The sequence below is a fragment of the Drosophila tropicalis genome, unplaced genomic scaffold, assembly GCF_018151085.1.
Source record: "Drosophila tropicalis isolate 14030-0801.00 unplaced genomic scaffold, ASM1815108v1 contig_878, whole genome shotgun sequence".
Taxonomy (NCBI): Eukaryota; Metazoa; Arthropoda; class Insecta; order Diptera; family Drosophilidae; genus Drosophila; species Drosophila tropicalis.
In genome coordinates this window covers 2,737,632-2,758,177 of record NW_027173374.1, presented here as the reverse complement: position 1 = coordinate 2,758,177, position 20,546 = coordinate 2,737,632, and the positions used below count along the sequence as shown (strand labels likewise).

Genomic DNA, 20,546 nt, shown 5'->3' with positions numbered 1-20,546 from the left:
AGCGGCTGTTCATTCGCTTCTCTCGTACCACCTGATGGGTGCCTAGTACCTGGTCAACGAACTGAACTTGAATTAGCATCCGAAAACGTCGCCAAAGCTTAAACAATTAAAATATCTACTCATGCAGAATCAATCAAAGTGCATGGCATTTTGTTGTGCAAAAATATTTAATTAAAAACTGAATAATTAAGCACGTGCAGCAGCAGTTGCGTAGAGGCTGCGGAAGTAACGAAAAGTTCTGGCCTACAAAAAAATAAAAGCCAATTTTCCCATTGCTGTCAATAAAACTTGCTCCACGCGGATGCAAAAAAAAAAAAAAAAAACCTTCTGAAAACTAACAGGCTCGACTAAGACCTTAATAGTACCAAAATTTCCATACACTATGAAATCAATATGAAATAGCTTTTTGAAATGCTTCTACCTTTTTAACTGTAGCGAATATCCCCTAATGGCAGGGTATGCACAAATTGAAAACTCACGAAAGGAAATGGACGCGTGGGTAGATGCGAGCAAATAAGTCAAGTCAAAGACCAGGGAGCAGACAAAGACACAAGTCAACAAGCGGATGGTGAAAGACACTGAATTCACGATGGAGTTGGCGATGAAGATGAAATTGGCAGTGGATTGACACCTACTACACACACACACACTCGACCAACTTGAAAGAAACAGATTTCATTTTCGGGTTTTTGCCATCACACGTGGTGTGAAGGTGTCACAAAGATGGAATGACGCTGACTGCGGGGAGTGCTAGATGGAGGCAGGTAAATCTGTAATTATACGACCTGAGGTGCGGGACAATTTCGCGCATTTTAATTTCAAGAGCAAAATGAATGAATGAACTTGCAAATCAAACGCCAAGAAAGAAAACACAAAACGCATCGTGGTTTCTCCCTTTTTTAGAGCTGTGATTGACAGGTCGTAGACATATCACAAATCGTTCGAGTGTAAAATAATTTGTCTCGATTTTCTTTTGCCTCAAATAAAATCAATAAACGCGGCACGCCTACAAAGTGCTAAGCCAAAAAAGAAGTAAAATCTGACTCATTAGAGACAGAGAGACAGACAGCGAGAGAGAGATTGAGGTAAAGTGAATCAAGGTTTTGCACCTAAGCCGAATGCCGCATAATTGCAAGGACTTCTTCTGCCTGGTCGTTTTACTTCTCGCCGTACATTACATTACATTACATATGTCTGTCACGTACACAACTGCAAATGTTTTTCACTCCTTTCATCCTGTTCCACTTGAATCCATCTTCCATCTCGCATCTCCCATATACCACCTACTACGAACACCTTTGCACATCTCAATCGACAACATGTTTGCCTAAATAAATATCCAACCTTTGATTGTCGGCACTTTGTCTGTAAACATAATTTAAACAGATGTAAATCAAAAATGAGTGCACTGTTCACTTTTTGATGTTTTTCTTTTCCTTTTTCTCGCAGGTCTTTTCAGTGTATTTCATATGGGGAGAAAGACTTTGCGGTGAATGCTTAATTCTAAGAATGTTTTTCTTTCGCCAAAGTCAGATATAAATAAAACTCTGAAAATGTTAATTTAAACTCTGATTTAATACCTCAATTAACACATATCTTTACGAGATTGTTCGATATGAAATTTCAACACGTATTTAGATATGATAATAAAATTAAGAGAATATTTTTCTATTTTATCCATTTATGATGAAAGAAATGACTATTAGTAGTGAGTACAAAAACAGCAGCAGCCAACAACAACAACAACAACAAATAAAAAGGGATAATAAAACAATAAAAATAATTGACTCACGCAGACTCCATTTGGAGAAAGAGGTTGCAGATAGAATACTTAATTTTTTTGGAGTGCCAAAGGAGAAACCTAAAGTAAAATTAAAGTGTACAACTTCATATTGTTCAGGACTCCATGTTGTGGAAAATCATAAGCAAGTTCTTCTCAAAACCTTTAAACAATTGTTCATTTTTGAAGTAAACAATTTCTTAGAATTCAGATCTCTCAGTTTCATTAAAGCTTTGCCCTATTACAACCACTCATTCGGGGGCTTTTGTAAGTAGCTAGAAAAGCAAGAAGCGAACCATTGATAGCTAGCATCTCCGTTTTACTTGTCCCCCCCACCTGATGATGGGACAATGGAGCGTTGGGGCTATGGGGTGTGCAATAGCACGTGGTGAAAAGTTTTTGCATTTAAATAAGTTGCACTGGAAAACTTTATTTGCACTCAATTTCAGTTTCAGTTTGTGACTGTGCATGTGCGGGAGGGCATCTCTGATGCATCCTATGCAAATCTGAAATGTGCATTGCAAAAGCATTTCATTTTCACGCCACTTCTTTCCGACTGACAGGCCAACGCACTGGCAATTCCTCTAAATTATTTCTGCTCTTGAAAGTGAAAACATTCAACGAGGAATGCTAAACAAGAATTTTGTTTTGATATATTATACAAATTTTTAGTTGCCAAGCAACAAATTCTCTCAATAAGTTAAAACTACTAGTGTCCAAATTTCTAAATTACCCTTTAAACTATGTATCAATACTTAGTTAATTGAAATTTTTACCCCAGGTTTTTTGTTTAAAACTTATGGTCTGGTTTAGACAAGATGAAGAAACAAAGTTTGTGCATACAGAAAACTATTTCAAAGCCATTTGTATCCAGTTTCGTATTAGTTTTAGTGGTTTTATCAATTCTTTATCAATTATTTGGCAAATTTGCAGAGGGTATTAAAAAGGCTTCCCCATTAACTTGTTTAAATTATTTTTTGATTTGATTTTTGAGTGAAAGTAAACAACAAACATTATATCGTTGAAACATCCAACGCGGTTCTTCCCCACCATTCCTCACTGCCACTGTTGGAAAAACAACAAACAAAGGCTGAGTTGACTTTGTTGCCAGCTGCTGGTAATGTTTTTTCGTTTTTGTTGCTGTTGGTCGCTTTGTTGTTCTCTCTATTGTTTATTAATGTCAACGCCAACCTGTTTACATACATGTGTATATTTTGGCCTCTTGTTATCTACTACCCTTGGCCTGTCCCAATTAGACACATAGCCAATGTGTTTTAATCACAGCAGCAGCAGCGGAGAGATAAAATTTTGGCCTAGCCAAAAAGATTTATAGGACATTTAAACTTGAATTTGTGGTCAAATGCGGGCAGGCGTCTATGACTGATAAGCAGTTAAAGGAATTTAATAAGTCGAACATAACTGAGGGCATTTAATTATGTAAAATTTAATGCTATTTGAAAGAGTTCACAAATATACAATACACATATCTGCATAATTTATCCACTCATGAAATATTTCTTGAAAATAATATTGAACCATAGTATTTAATCTTTAAAAGTGTATGGTTTTAGCTCATTATGTCTTATCGCTTATATAATTCATGACGTCTGCGGAAAATGAATCTTAATATCCACATTACGTATACGCAGCGTAGTGGAAAGTGCAAGGAGAGAAAACAAAAGAAAAGTGAAAATGAGAATGGGTTTGCCATGCGAAAACCGGAGATAGCACGTCCCTTTGACTTCACTATTAATACGGCTATTAACTGAAAATGACTACTGGCCATATTTTAAACTGAAATAAATTACATTTTACTTAAACATTTTTTTGTATGCTTCTGGAATTTCACACATGAGTGGAGGTTCTTCCACAGTTGCTGCTGCTGCTACAGTTAAATGTTTAACATTATAAATGGCGTGAAATAATAACAATAAAAAATTATTGAAACGTCAAGAGATTTCCACAATTTACGCATAATTGCATGGCCAATAAAATAAAATGAAATTGCATTTAATGCGCTCATTGAAATGTCAGCACACGGGGATTATTGGCCTCAAGTCGCTTCGAATATTAAGTTTATATAATTAACTGACTGCAGTTTTAACATAAATTTACATACAACGGGCAGTTGCATACTTGAGTAAATATTTTTAAATATGAAAACCTGAAACCGCAGAGACAGTGGCGACATCTCATTAAAAAGGTAGATGGAAATTTTGAAAATCAAATAATGAAAATGGCAACCGCAGCCAAAAATGAGCTGAGAAGCCAGACAGGTAGACAATTGGACACAGTCAGAGAGACAGTCAGCACATTATAGGTAATCACAATATTTATGTTCGTTTAACGAGACAGAAAGCACCCAGGCAGCAGCCCTCCCAGCCCAACCACCCAACACCACAACAGGCCAGCATCCAGACAGGCAAGCAAAAAAAAAAAAAAAACGACAACAAAAAAAGAATTGTTGAAACAAATCATTGACAGCTGGCACAGCAGCCGCACATTTGCTTTTTGGTGGTCACATAAATGAGACTTATTTGTGCAATACTCTAACAATGAGCAGTGTGATATAAAATAAAAAGCAGAAATTCAATGGTGGGATGGGAATTTTCATTATTTTCCTCTAATTGTAAGCCAATTGAAACTTCCTCGGTTTTGAATGAAACCTATTCTTTAACAAAACATAAGTAAAATCTTAGGAACTTTTAAAAGTTAGACTATCTCAACTCAAAGTCAGGGTAAGCCAAGTTCGGTATATCAAATAAGTATATCAATATATTTTCTGTTGAATATATTTAGAAGATACTTCTTTCTTTGAGCACACTTTTGCTGACAATAAATCAATTTATATTCTCTTGGAAATACAATAAATGTTTAACAAATTGAATAAGAATGGGAATATTTAACCAAGTTTATATATTGTTTAGACAACTCTTTAGATACAAAATTAAATTGTTAAACAAATATTTTTCGCAATTTATTTTATTGTAATCAATATAAATTCTTTTGTTTGCAGTTCGATCTGTGGGTGTGTCCCTTTTTATTTTTTGGTTTTATTTTGTTGACACAAAGCAATTAGCAATTAACAGAAAAACCCAAAACATGCAACTGGAAATGATTATGGAAATTGTTTTACATTTTGCATATTTTGTTTGTGCGAGAAAATTGAAAACGAAATGGCTACAAAAACAAAACAAAACTGAAACGGCAGATAGCGAGGAAAAATAGAACAAAAAACAAAATGAGAGACATTTTATAGTAATGAAAATTTAAAACAATAAAAAAAAAGAAGAGACAAGAGAAAGCCGTAAAAGTTGCCTCTTTTCTGTTAAATAGACAAAACAAATCCGTCATTCAAACCATTGAGTGAGCCAATTTTTCAAATGATTTAACTTGAATAAATAAATTAGGTAAGGAAAAAGTGAAACACAAATTCAATTAGTAGCTACAAATCAGCGACGTGGCAGATAAAACTTAGGCGGAAGTTGCTCAAGTAGATGGAGAATAAATACAAAGAGAAATCACAGAAGAGGCAGGCCCGAGGAACTGAGAACAAAATGAGTGACTGCCTCGCTGACTGACTGCGTATAAGTGAAACGAAGAGATGTCTAGAATGTGGGCGTATAATAGACTATTTCCTGTGTGTTCGCCACCCAGCCAGCAGTAAAATCAATGACATGTAAAATTTGTCAAATGATTTTCTTTTCTGTTTCTTTTTTATTGTGTGTTTGTTTGAGAAACACCCGCAAAGAAGTCACAGTATCGCCGTTTTCTTTTTTATGGCTTTGACACACGTATTTGCTTGATTGGCTTTGATGATAAGAAGCAAAAAAATACAAAACATCCGAATAAAGGAAGTTACACTGATAAGGCCCATCCCCATGCACGACTGGCTGGCTACTTTACTTCACTACCCATTCCAAGTAGCTGCCAAATGCCTCTATCAAGTCATATAATCACCAGGCCAACAATACAGATTGAGTGGAGTTACTAGAGGGATGCCAGGAGGAAGGAAGGACATGGCATGGAAATGCATAGAGAAATGCCAAGCAATTGGAAAATTGAAAGCAAAGCCAACAAATGCAATTTGCCATTCTACACGCACGTATTTCGATATCTTTATGGGTTATCATTCTTATACGTGATAAGCTTTTTATAGGGCTCAGATTTCTTTCTGTTGCATACATCTAGGCGAAATGACAATATTGTTATGAGATTTTCATATTAGCAAGAGAGGTTCTTGAAATTCCTTTCTCTTACACACAACATTTAATGTATGCATAAAGTAGTAATGTTTATTGTTTAAGTAAATATCATTGCCTTTTCGGGTTCTTTCTGTTGTTTCATTTGTTTGAAATGTATTTTCTATGTCCTTAAACATTACTCAATCCGAGGGAATTTTATTTCCAGAACATTTTTGTTATTTCATTCTTAATACGATATTTATGCACATTTTTCTAGGCTGCCATAGAAATTCTTAAATATACTTGTTTATTTACGAAGCAGAGTCGAGTCAAGTTTCGACCACTCTTCGGCCTTTGCCCCATTTTTATTTCTACTCTTTTCACTTCAGTGCCACAGCAACCACATGATTAGCTGGGCCCAAAGTTATGTCTGGGTGCAAAATGGCGTAAAAAAGGAGGAAAAACTCTCGAGTTCTTTGGGACAACTTCACATATGTTGGCCAAAGCTAACAACTTCATAAATATGTTTCAGCCAGTGTATCGCATGGCAGTAACTCCAAACCCAGACCCAATGCCAATCCCAGCCTCGAACCCTCACCCTCATCCTCAACCGACAACCCTCATGTCGTCAATGTCTCCCACACTCTCGGACTGAGATTTGTGTCCGTCATTGCTCAGTGCTGACTATTTTTACGCTTCCGTCTAACAACAAAATGGCATTAAACGCAGATCAATCACAATCTACACATACCACGTTGACCCACATAGATACACGTATGTGAGGAGTCTAGAGGACGTAGAGGACTCTGGAGTGGGGGCAGTGATAGGGCGTTTCTCATAACTGACATCCGACTGACATTCAATGCACGCACTTTTCGTTTTCAAAAGTTTTTCTATTTGCTTGACTTTTCCACACTTTTCTTTAGGTTTGTCTTCATGGTTTGTGTGTTTTTCCAAGTTTGTTTGACATTTTATCTGTTTGTCGGTTAGTTCTAGTTCAATTTGTTTTCGTTTTTTGTTTGCCTGCGTAAAGTTAAATTATATTTTTATTAAATGCAATTAACTGTCAAACAATTTTTTGGGACTACTCCTACAACTTTGCCATGCCTTTTGCTGAGGCTTGACCCATTTTACTATGGCCAACAAGCCAACTATTTTCGACCGCATCAACTTCCATTGAACTGGTTTGCATTGAATATTTTAACAAGTTGACCAGCATATTTCATTTCAAACTTGTCCTCTTGCCCCAAAGGATCTGGCAGTCAGATTGAATTTCAAGAAAACTATTTTTCAATTTAAATGGAATGTTTACTTTAATAATATGTAATTTTGGTTTTATTTTAGGCAAACTGTTTAATCAACTAGAAGAATTTCCCAAAAATAAAACTTTTTGTTTAAACAGCTTGAACAATTGTATTCTTTTCTGAACCGCCAGCATGAAATATGAGAAAGACAAATTATCTAAAATAGACATGTGGCTTTAGTCGAAAGTAATTGAATTTTAAATAAATTTGTGAAATTTTTCAAAAATTATTTCGAGAAGAAACAATCCTCAAACCAATGAAAATATTTATTTAATTTTTCACCTATTCATGCCCTCACGTATTAACAAAGTTCATTAGAGTCAAACTCACACAAATGATAATTGAGATATAAAATTTTCTTAAGAAACTCAAGCGAAATCAAAACTAAAAGGCGAATGAATATATGTATTTTCATTTAGTCGGGTAATGAATTGCGAGCAGCGTCATGAATTGCATTCAAATGTTAAGATTAATCACTGTCAACTAAATTCAAATTGAATGGATACTTAAGAGGCGCCAAGAGGCATGGCTAGTTTTACTTACTTAATAATTGCGCAATCGCGGCTCAAACAGCCAGCCGTGGCATGAATTTGCAATTTGAATACTACAAAATGCAGTTTGAAGAAACAGAAAAATTCAAAACTAAAAAATAAAAATCCAAAAAAAAAAGAAAAGAAAAGTGTTGAACAAGCTCAAGCAATTTGCCTGAACAAGCCCGTGATTTGCCACTTGAGTTTTCTCACAAACAATTTGGCACGCACAATTTCACTTGGCCACAAATTAAATGGTTAACCTTTTTGTTAACATGTCGCCTTTCATAATTAAACAATTGTCGGAATTGTTTTAGTTAATATTTTTTTAGGATTTCATCTCAAAACTGCCCTTCAAGTCGTTTCTGTTTTTGTGGTTTCTGGGATTTCTGCTCTGAAGGTCAAGTTTGGTTGGTTGTTTTGTTTTGGAAATTGCTTTTGTACATTAGTCGGTATCAATTTTTACGCAGTTTTTAGCTACGAATTGGTTACAAGTTAAATTGGCCCAAAACGAGCTGCGTCAACTGTTTCGCGCGTCCGTTTCATACAAAATTTCGCATTAAACTGAATTTCTGTCTGTGTCTGTGGCATCGTCGTGCGGATTTTCCTGTTTACGGGGACCTGCTGTGCCCCGCTGCCACTGAGGCTGCTGCTGCGGCTGCCGCTGCTGACGACAGCAACGAAGCCAACGACAACGACGTCGACGACGATTTCACTTGAGAAAGCTTAGCCGGCTTCATATCAACAGCTGTTCTTTGTTTATGTTGCTAAAACAGAGTTAACAACATGTTGATAGATAACCAAAACAACATGCAAAAGAAGTCATTCAAGTTATTAATTACCTGTAATCATTAGAGGTTCAAGTGTTTTGTTAATATTGATGCTCTTATCGACTTGAATTGATTGCCAAATCATTGTAATTGCAAAGTACTTCCATGTAGCAACATTGTTTCTAAACATCTGTTGCACTTCAGGTTGCTAGTGCCACAAAAAAAGCTTTATCTCATAAACCGAAAGCTTTCTTATCAGCCAAATGCCGGCTGAAACATTCGAAATATATTTGCTTGAAGACCAATGTCTTAACCACCCAATGGTTATCTTTAACATTTCCCATAAAACCATTTAAAAATTGTTGGTTAATTTGTATACACCAAATTTACATAATGAACACCATCAATTGCATTCGCCACAAACAAGGCAACATTCCATAAAAAATCTCATAACCTATATATTTCACTTTATTTAATGGTAATTTTTGCAATTCTTTTCCACTATATATTTATGATTTTAATTGATTTGAGTAAAGTGCCAGCAAAAAAATGCAAAATGCGAAATGATGACCCAAATACCGCGACAAGTTCATTTCATACAAAATTCTTGTCCTCCGGCCGATGACTTAAAACAAAAGAAAATTTTGTAGACGAGGGGAAAAACAATAAGAACAATGATTTCAAAAAATAAGATATGTAAACAACATAAGAGCCTTCAATTGCCTGAATGCATGATAAAAAGCCATCAAAGTGCGAATAATCATCAACAATCAAAGCCGTGAGCCAGAGTAATTTTTTATTGAAAACAAAACGACGGCAGCTGCGCTTATAAAAATGGAATTTGTTTTCAATTTTTTGCTGTTGTTTTTTGCACCCGCGTTTTTTTTTCCTTCTGTTTTTTTCATTTTATGTGTATGTATATTTTTAAGCAAACTTTGTCACATAAATAAACGGGAAATTTATTTTTACAATATCTATATGGCAATTTATTGTTGTTGTTGATTTTTATTTATTACGCACATTTAGTCATAAAGCACAGAAAGGAGACAATTTGGTTGTGTCTCACTCATCATGTCAGTGTGTGAAGAACGAGAACGAAACAAAAATGATCCACCGTATAAACAACAATAAATGCCTCTTAAATTAAGCAAATAAATAGTCGGCAAATTATTTACCCAGAAGTATGTTTCAAATGTGATTTGCCATGCATCATAAATAAATGTGGACAAACGAGTGAGAGAGCAAAAATGTAAAGTGGATTTAAATAGACACTGTCTATACCCTTTCGATACAAAAAAAGAGGTAGATTAGTTATAAATAAAGGCATCAATTTTTTCACATTTAAGTTTGTATTCTATTTTGTATCTCTTTGGAATATAAAGTTCGTGATATTTTAACATGGAAGAGCTTAGGTGAATTGGTTTTTTATTATGTTTATGTATGTTTAAATATATTCAAGTGCTGCTGAATTGGCAAAAAGGACTCAATTTCCATTATAATGATATTTACAATAAATTTACGGTTCAACAAATTCTAATTTGATGCTCTAACCCAACATAGTTGATGACTTTTTACTCTAATCACTCACAAAACACTCAGTTTCTGCTAACTATAAATATAATTTTTATTCCCATATAAATATTAATGGTAGATTTTCATTTCATTCGTGGTGGTTGGTGTTGTTTTTGGCTTGTGGCGCCGCCAAGTGACGTGAGGCATGTGTGTGACTGTGTGTGTGTGTGTGTGTGGGAGGTGTTCGCGATGAGCTCACTTGATGACAGCTGACAAATTTATGCATCTGTAATACACATGGCAAAATGCTTTTCGTTTAGCCTTTTAATTGGCTTGGGCTTTTGCAGTTACATAAAAACATAAAATTAAATACTAAAATTTTTTGTCATTTTCTTTTTTTGCAAACATCATTTGACCACATTCTGAGTGGCTCTAGAGGTGATTTATGTATAATGCAAAAAGTTTTCATGCTGTGGGTGATAAATTTTCTTGGAAAATCTTTTTGAGCCTTAAGCCTGTCATAATACCTAGGCAAATGTTTATCTGTATCTAGATACTTATTATATATACCAACAATTTATGGCTGCTGGCGGCGTATCTACAATATTTTAATGAGTAATCGGTCCATACACACATAAAAATGATTTCTCTTGAAGCTCATTTTGGCCTCCATTCAACAGTTTTATCTAATGGACACAGCAGACGCCACAGACCTATTTAAAATAAACAATGAAACATCATTTCATTTGAGGTTTTATCATAATGATGAAGTTTTCCGCATTGCCATGACAATATCAGACAACCAATCAACTCAAGTGCTTATTGCAAGTGCAACTAAAACCGTTTCAACCTTGCCACAAACATTTTCCATATACATAAATGCATATGTATATGTATATGTATAGTATAAATGACAACACAACATGGCAGACAGACAATCTGACCAACTTTCATTGTGGGCTTTGTGGTCTGGTCAATTGCAGCATAACTCTGACAAGGATGGTGACTCCAGTGGATGGAGGACAGTCAGCAGCAGGCATGGAATAGTTGTCTGACCTTCTAAATGGCAAAAATCATAAGTTATCAAAACGCTGACTGTCGTCGGCATTTAATGGCTCGTTTATATTTATGTCAAAGTGCCTCACATACATATACACACACATGTAACAAATGAGACTTGTGAGAAACATTAAAGGACATTTAAATAGAAATTGTTGCAAATCTATAGTACTTACTGAGAGGGAAAACAGTCTCACTTTATTGGAGTGTTTATTTGTGTGGCCATTATTGTACTTTTGCATTCGTCATGGCTTATCGCATGCAACAGCTGGCCAACTAAATTATCCACAGGCTCATGTAAAATAGTTATACGTGATAATGCGTCCTGCAGATAATACTCGTGTACATTGAAATCGTGTGGGCAATTTGCATAATGAGATACAGGATAGAAAAAAAATATGAAACCAACAAAGAAAAAATGCACACAAAAATTACGTTTTTCATTTTGTTTCATGGCAGAACAAATTTGTCCAGACTGACCCAATTTTAAATACGGGAGATGTGGGCGATGATTGCGCCTTTACTTGGATTTTGTTTCGCATTTTTTTCTATTTTATACTCCTTTTTCGTTTTATTTCACTTTATGTATTAAATGTCTGTAACCTAAGGCCAACTGGTCTATTTTTGGCCCTAGCCAGTCCAGACCAGACACACCGAGGAAGATAGAGAGAGAGAAAGAGAGAGACTCTTGAAGTCTTGCCTTAAAGCCAACACGTTAAAAGTTCAGCAAGCATTATGAATTCCGAATGCGTTTCAAAAGGCAACATTTTCTTTGTGAAATCTTCATTTATCCTTTTCCTTCACACCACGAATGAGAAACCACCGGCAGTTCAAAGGTAAATAATCTGATAAATATTTTTGTAATAATAAAGCGAACGAAATTCTTTTGCAAATTCTCAAAGCTCATTAGCATTTTGATTTGGCAACAGAATCACATAAATATTTCCGGTAAACTGCATAAACTGCAAACATTGAACCCACCTGAGTCAGCTGAGTTCTCTGTTTGATTTGGTGTCAGTGTCCTGGTAAATACATACCTACAAACTCTAAATGTTCCACTACTTTGACAGTAGGTAATTATTGAATTGTGAATATATTTGTTTACTAGTTGGCCATGATTTTCTTACTACCAAATTCTTCCAACATTTCTCAGTATTAAGTTAGCCCAGCCATTCGATAAAGTCACACAAATGTAAAGAGTTCAAATCAACAAAAAAAAAAAAATCAGAAATATATATATATTTATTTTTTTATACACAACTACATTTCAGTTTTCACCGTCACAAGGCACACAACATCAAAAAACAAAAAATTAAATAATAATAAGATATTTAATCTGGCAAAACGCGTTGAACTAGTCTGTGTATTGATGACAAAAAATTGCTATTTTTAAGTTGTTTATTAGGAAATTATCAGAAACCAAAGCGGGTATAATGGTGCGCCCTGGTCGCCGCAAGGGTCTGGAGGAGGTGTATGGCTCCAAATTGGATGCTATACAGCCGGTGAAATCACATGCAGCCACAGGCATGGCTATTACAAACTCGGGCACAATGAGGACTGAACGGAATGGCATAACTGGTGGTATTGGTGGAGGTCGTGCTGCAGGAGGAGCCAACGGAATAGGCTTGGCCATGGGTATAGGTGGTGCGGCTGGAGCGGCGACTACACGAAAAACAGAAGCGCGCACTCAACGCAGTTTTGTTACGGCCAATGATTATTATATTACAACAAATTTGCCAATAACCGCATCCAATTTAAGAAATGCCTCCAGTGCCACACAAGGCACTAATTTTTCGTCGGCCATACAACCAAATCCTTATGGTTCACCCTATAATGTCATGTCCTCGCGCCGTAGTCCTATGCTTGGCAAGGCCACTGCTCGCCAGCAGCCGAAAGTGCCTCATTTTGCCCTACCCGAGAGCAGCAGTAAGCCGCTAGGCACTTCCAGTGGGGTGATTAGGCCAAAGGATCAGCAACGTTTTCATGGAGGCCATAATAAGGCTATGACACAGCGTCCGAGCTATGTTGCGGGTGCACATAATGCCATTGATACCAATACCGAGTTCTCGGACAAAGAACTCATGTTGCCCGCCGCTGGGGAAGGTCGTACGCGTCGTTCCCGCTCAAATCAGCATCATCATCGACATCAGCATCAGAACAGGCATATGCAGCAAGCACATCCTCTGCAGCATCAATTGCATCAACAGCAGCAATCAAACTATGCTCAAGGGGCTCACAATCATGTCCATCAGAAGCATATGCATTCCACTGCCCATCCATCGAATGGACAACATTCTCGTCAGATGCCCGGCCAAGGATCTGGGATGCTTGTCAGCAAGACACAGGTAACCCCAGCAACCGATGATGATGAAAAGGACGAGGATCCTGATGAGTTTTTTGAGCTAATACGTCAGACAGTTCAAACGGCAATTGGGGTAAGTTTTGTATTTTGATTCTTTTGCAAGTTTCGTTTTAATTGAGGACGCTTAGAGCACCATATCGGAAATTCTCCGTACCAACTTTCGAGATTTGAGCCATAAACTAGATCTATTCACCGGTGAACTCAAGCAGACCAACGAGCATTTGAATAAACTACAAGATCAGGTTACCAATAGTAAGTTTTATCTGCTAATATTTTAGACATCTTAAAATCTTTCTTCTTTACCTTCTCAGAGGTTGTCCATTATGGCGAAGAGAATTCGCGTCATTTTCGGTATCTATGCATGAAATCGGAGTATGATAAAATGTTCTATCAACATCATACTATGCTGGCTGGCAAGCCAATCCCATCGGAACCCGGAGCACAGCAATCACAGGTTACTCTGACACCAATAGCTCATTCGAGTGAGAATCTCACAGAGAGCAATGCTGCTAGTAGTTCTTTTAATAATGGGAAACCCAGCTCAAATTTTAAATATGCACCAAAGTTGGCCAAGCATCTCAATGCCCAGAAGTTTAACAATAACAATGGGAAGAAGGGTACTATCGAGGGCATCAAAGTGCAGAATCCTTGCGCATGCCACACCACTTCGAAAGCAACAATTCACCAGCCGCAGCAGCATCAGCCACAAACGCCCGATTCCCAAAAAACTGGATCGGATGAAAGTGTCTGTTTGAAGACCTCGGAACTGGAAATGCGTGAAGTGTTGGGGCAAATTCAACGTTTCTGTACCAAAATTCAGTATGGTGATGTCAAGGAAGACGATAAATTGCCCTATAATCTGGAGGATGGCACGAAACTCAGTACCCCAATACAATCAAGCATTAGCTCGGGGGAGAGTACCCTTAAAGCTATTAGCACAAAGTCCAAAAAGAAAAACGCTGACAGTGATCTTGAAACCCCAGGGGATAGCATGGATGAGACATATATTGAAATGGATGAGTTTCAATATACCTCTGAGGACATTTCCTCAGCCAGTGATGATGAATCTGATGTAAAGTATTCTACAGGAGCAACCACTTCTCGTACTCCTTTAAAAGCAATTCGAATGACTGCTCGCTCTTCTCACAAAGGAGCTGGCGACGGGCAATAAAAACAGGATCAAATGCAACAAGAACCACACAAGTATAGACGCAGGAAGTGGGATGAGGAGGTGGAGGAGAAGTACTAACAAATCACACAAACCCCTTGTTAAGTGTTTTCTTTATTCGATTTAAGATGTGACCAAAATTTCAATGTCTAAAATATTCTTGCTACGCCTAAGTTGCATGCAGCAAAGCAAATTTCGGAAAATTTTTAGTTTGACGTGTATTATTGTCATATATTTTATGTTAGAATGCGGGAAATCTGAATAAAACCCCCGTGTCAGCAATTCTAATCTTCTTAGACGCGGCCGTCGTGACCCACATGCCAGAAAGTTTGCAGGTAATGTGCATTCTTCCTTTGGTGTCACTAATAATTGCCAATTCTATTGACTGCAAAATAAGTCTACAAGTCTTAGCCCCAAATTTGCTGGGCCCAGTCAATATTATTACGGGCAGTCGCTTTGAGTGAGTTCGACCGTACGTACATATGTATGTATGATTTAAGCCACCTTCAACCCCCGTTACCCCTAATAACCTGCAGCTGCATTTTTATGGGCTTCACCCAGGGTGTCCATGCGTCAGAGCTGAGAATTCTGAAAACAGTTGAAACGCGAACGCGGACTGGCAGCTACGCAAAAAACAAGAGCTAACCATATAGCAAATCGTATTCTCTTTGACTGTATTATAAAAAAAACAGTCAAAAAACAAAAATAGTCTTTGCTTGACTAGTTGTAATTAAAAAAGTACACATAGTGAATAAATTGGACATTTAAATGAAACTTATGTAAATGGCCTCGAGGGACAAACTGCTGCTGCTGCTATTGCAATTGCAATTTGCCTTTGACATTAATTAAAAGTGTTATGCAAAAGAAGGAGGAGACACATTGCAACGCCAAACCTAAACCGAAAACCGGAAACGCAACACACACACACACACACACTAACATGTTGGCCAAATGCAATGTCAATGTTTATTGCCATTCTGACAATTGTCAAGGATGCAAATGACTAACACAAAAAACAAACAAAGAGACAGTAAAAAAGTAAAACAGAAAAATGGTTAAATTATTGGGTTAGTCTGTAAGCCAATAATTGAGTAGAATTTATTTATTTCAAAACTTTAAACAAAAGGCCTTCCAAAATATATTTTAACTGGAAAGAGAATGGTCTTTAATATATTGTGATATAATGTCGGAGATTCTTAGAGCACCCGTACCCAAAAGAATATTTGTTTGAGGAAACAAAATTTACTGACAGTTTCCTGCAGCTCGTCTGATATCTATGGTCTAAATAGAATAATGAGCGTAACGAAGTTCACCGATAAAAAGATAACATATGTCACATATAGAGGGTCAACTTCTTCATATGTAATAAAAGTAAACTTTCCATAAGTAAGAGCTATTTCCTTCCCTTTGGCGCAAGTAACCGGAAACCGTTTCCAATCAGCCGGCTAATTGTAATGACCAATATTTAAACTCTGGTAACTGAAGTAAGGGGGTAGTTCCAGCTCTTTTGACCACCTTTAAATATTTATTTTTATAATTATGTCGTAGGCAATTTCCACTCAAATTTTGAATTTGAGTCACACTTTGAGCCGATGTAACCATAACAACGCTTCAGCCCTACAACATACCAACATTTGTTGGCCAACTTAGTCAAAACAAACCTAACACACAGAGAAACAGAGTTAAAAAATAGAGGCAAGAACAGGTGCAAAACATTGCCACATCAATTGGATGGCTGGGTTGTGTGCTTGGTTGGTTAGTTTTCATTTAGGCTTCACAGGGTGGGTTCCGCTTAGAACCGAAAGAAAAACCAATACAGCATAATTGCGATGGGCTTTGTTGGCATTGCATTTTCAGAGCTGCACCCGTTAGCATGTCAGGCAAATCAAATTGTGACCAACAATAATAATAACAACAACAACATCAGATTGTAAAAATACTGGAAATTGTCTCTTGTGTTGTGTGTGTGTGTGTCTAGTCAAAAAAACCAACAACAAAGGCAAAACTACAAACATTTAATTGACCCTAAAATCACTGAAGCGTTGGCAATTTGCTACATTTGGTAGTTTGGACCAAAAGTTGTTCAATTCAATGTCTGATTTGGTCAGTGTAAAGTTAAATATTTGGAAATCAAAATAAAAATCATATAAATAACAAGTGGCAATTTCCCTTCTTAACAAATCTGCATATTGATTTTCTTTTTCGCTTGCTTTAAAATGGTGAACAAAACACAAAAATAAAGTGTTTTTTTCTTCTGTGCTTACTTATGTCTCTTGGAACTGAAAAAGCGACAAAGAAAAACGGAAAAACTGTGCCAAGCCAAAACCCACTGACTGTGTGTGTGTGTGTACGAATTGGTGTGTGTTAGTGTGACAATTTTAATGCGATTAAAGTGCAACACTCTCCCATTGCACATACACAATGACAATGAGTCAAATGCAAAGAAAAGCGCCATTAAAGTTGCATTGAGTTTGTGAATTCACGATTTAATTTAGTAATGTTTATTTTATTTTTAGTGCGGTTAAAATAAAATGTTAGTAGTAGTCTTTACAAGTTGAACGATTTGTATGAAATACCAAAGAAAAATCGGAGATATCTAGACGACTAAGAAGAGAAAACCAGGAAGTATGAGTTCATCTCAATGCTGGCAAAAGAAGCCATTACATTTGGGTAAGAATTCAGATTCAACTAACTTAACTTTAGATCTTTTATCGACCATTAAAGTCAAAAGACCAGTGTTTGTTTTGTAAATTTATAATTGACAAAAACTTAACTCTCAAATAAATTTTCGGATTTCAGCTTTCTTGATTTTGGTCATTTCAATATTATTTAGCCATGATCGTGGTTGCCATGGTGCCGACACAATATTAGCCACAAAGAAGTCTTTACCCCTGCGTATAACCAAGCCACAGCCAACTCCAGAGCAGCAGCAAACAAAATTGGCAACAAAATTAACAAGCACTCTGCCACCCACCACAAATGCAGTTTCATCTAGTTCAACTGATGGTGATGATGAGGATGGACGACTCGCCTCACTTATCTCTTCCACAACGGAGGGCAGTCTTAATGATGGAACTACAGCAGCGGGGGGCGGAAGTTTAGTACCCGAAATTTGCCTAAATGGCTTACAGTTAACCATAAGCAATCCAGAAGAGGATCCCATTATCCAAAAGCAACATGAATTTGTACAAATTATCGAAGGCGATGTCATGCTTAGTGTATTGACCAAAGATCCTGATTCAGTTCTCTTTGTAATCAATCGTATTAATCAAGCCAATTTGATCAAAGCTGACTTTGAAATTGGTGAGTTCTAAATAAACGACTTCTAAAGGAGACTTTATTAATTCGATTTTTCTTCCTTTTGTCAGGCATTCGAGCTATTCGAATCGAGAAAGAGGCATCAACGGAGAATCTTTTGCTACAGGAAGTGCAATATCTTCAACAGTGTACACAATATTCCATGGGCATTTTCATGGACTTTGATCTATATAAACACTTGGAGTCGACAATCAAAGATTTGGAATACAATATTTGGCCCATTGCCGGTACTCGAGGTCATATATTTCCGAAAGTTGCTCACTTGTTGCATCAAATGCCATGGGGTGAGAAAATTGCATCGGTGGAAATTGTCACAGAGAATCTGGAGATGTATAATGATTTCATGGAGGCGGCCCGCCAAGAGCACATGTGTCTGATGCACTTCAAGAGTGATGAGAACGTTTATATATTATTTGGCAATAAGATGGCCAACCATTTCAAAGAGAATGGCACTATATTTTCAGTGCCCACCGAGCGAACAGATGAGGAGTTTCTAGCAGGTAAATAAAGGAAGAGAACACATTGAATGATTCATAATTTTTGCCGTATTATTTTCACACAGAATTACCCAATCGTGCCTTTGTTTTGATGGAAAACGAAATTGAACTTCGGACCACCGATCAACTGGATCCCACACCCACCAGCCTGGATGAGGCTCTGATAGGCAAGAGTGTTGTGCCCTCACGTATTCTGGCTTTTGCCAGCCCCGTAGTGGATCTGATGCACTGGCTGCGTGGTTCTCTGGCCAAGCATTGCAAACGTGAAGAACAGCTCTATGTCCTTGAGAGCTGTTTTAATTTCTTAAATTTCATTGAGGACTGGCGGACTTCGGAATATCGTCAGTCGCACGAAACTGGGGAACTATTAGGCTTACTGTTAATGCGCAAACTTGCCAGTTCCATGAACTTTCAAATGTATCAGAAGAAATTGCAAACTCTGGACGTCATCACCGGTGAATCACGCATGGAACTACGAGAAATCGCCTCGCAGAATTTTGTGACCAATGTGACAACCTATTATCACTACAATCGAGATAATCATACTAGTCTCGAGCTAAAGACGAAATTCGGCCAGGTATTCAATTGCCAGTATAGTGCGGGAAACAATAGACGATATCCATTCCTGTTTGATGGCGAATCCGTGATGTTCTGGCGCATCAAAATGGATACTTGGGTGGCAACGGGACTGACGGCTGCCATTTTGGGTCTGATAGCCACGCTGGCCATTCTCGTGTTCATTGTGGTGCGCATATCGGTGGGTGATGTTTTTGAAGGTAATCCGGCCACGTCGATTTTGCTGCTGCTATCCCTAATATTGGTGTTCTGCTCGTTTGTGCCCTTCTCCATGGAGTATGTGGGCGAACAGAGAAATTCCCATGTTACTTTCGAAGATGCCCAGACCCTGAATACTTTGTGTGCGGTAAGAGTATTCGTTATGACTCTGGTCTACTGTTTCGTGTTCTCTTTGCTGCTATGCAGGGCCATAATGTTGGCATCGATAGGTTCTGAAGGCGGCTTCCTATCGCATGTGAATGGCTATATTCAGGCGGTAATTTGTGCCTTCAGTGTTTGTGTGCAGGTGGGAATGTCGGTGCAGTTGTTGGTAGTGATGCATGTGGCCTCGGAGGCAGTGTCCTGTGAGAATATATACTATGGCCGTTGGTTATGGGGTCTGCTATCCTACGATTTGTTATTGCTCTGCTGTGTGGCTGGCCTGATCCCGTCGATCTATCGTTCACAACGCAACTACCGTGAAGGTATCCTTATTGTTATTGGAGCCGTGCTCATACTCATCATTTGGGCAGCCTGGATTGGGCTCTCTTTGTTTGGCGACGAGTGGCGAGATGCAGCCATTCCCTTGGGTCTCCAGGCATCTGGTTGGGCCGTACTTGTGGGCATTCTAATACCGCGAAGTTTCCTCATAGTTCGTGGCATAGAACGCTCTGATATTGCGCAGGCCTTACCATCACTCACTTCGCTGGCCTTTGCCCAGAACAATCAGTATTCCTCCGAACAGGTGAGTAAATTGTTTGTTTTTTTTTTAATGACCTTTTTTTGATTGTTTTCCATCTTTTTTTGAAGAGTGTCTATGAGTGTGTAAATCCAGCCATGCGTCATTGCTCTCAGGAAGAAATGAATCATCAGTCCCCCCAGCGAGATACCCACCTTGCCCTTGCGCGGTGGGGGACCGCGTCGACAGCAGTTCTTTGCCAATCTCCGCCAGGCCAATGCAAATATCAATCCACCACGTCCTCCGACAGCTCGACCCCATCACAGCCCTTCACGTTCATCGGTCTCCTCGTTGCCTCCATCGCCTGATAATAGCAAAATAACAAGATTTTGAAGGCCCTTAGCTGTTTGTGTGTGATGCACTTCTTCTAGTCAACGAGTTTGTTAAACAAATGATTATTTATTTTAAATTAATGACGAACCAAAAACTGCAAATGAATCAGAAATCATCTAAGACTTGATTAAATAAATAATAAAATTTAACTTTTGTTTACCTTTGCGCTTGGCTTCTATAGAGCGCGGTTCTTTTTTTTGAATACGGTCCTGTTAT

The 20,546-nt window shown here is 37.7% G+C and overlaps 2 protein-coding genes across 2 annotated transcripts; both read left to right on the top strand.

Annotated features, from left to right (window-relative positions):
* Nucleotides 1–12,298: 12,298 nt before the first annotated feature.
* Nucleotides 12,299–14,951, top strand: LOC137584736 (uncharacterized). The gene is made up of 3 exons (XM_068300283.1): nt 12,299–13,574; nt 13,630–13,753; nt 13,813–14,951. The coding sequence occupies exons 1-3, from the start codon at nt 12,573–12,575 to the stop codon at nt 14,670–14,672; spliced, it is 1,986 nt and encodes a 661-aa protein (XP_068156384.1). The 5' UTR covers nt 12,299–12,572; the 3' UTR covers nt 14,673–14,951.
* Nucleotides 14,952–15,264: 313 nt separating this feature from the next.
* On the top strand, nt 15,265–20,510 carry boss (bride of sevenless). The gene is given in 8 exon segments (XM_068300282.1): nt 15,265–15,707; nt 16,527–16,772; nt 17,186–17,339; nt 17,469–17,972; nt 18,038–18,487; nt 18,550–20,003; nt 20,069–20,134; nt 20,136–20,510. Coding segments are annotated over 6 exon segments (2,712 nt in total). The 5' UTR covers nt 15,265–15,707; nt 16,527–16,772; nt 17,186–17,296; the 3' UTR covers nt 20,331–20,510.
* Nucleotides 20,511–20,546: the final 36 nt, after the last annotated feature.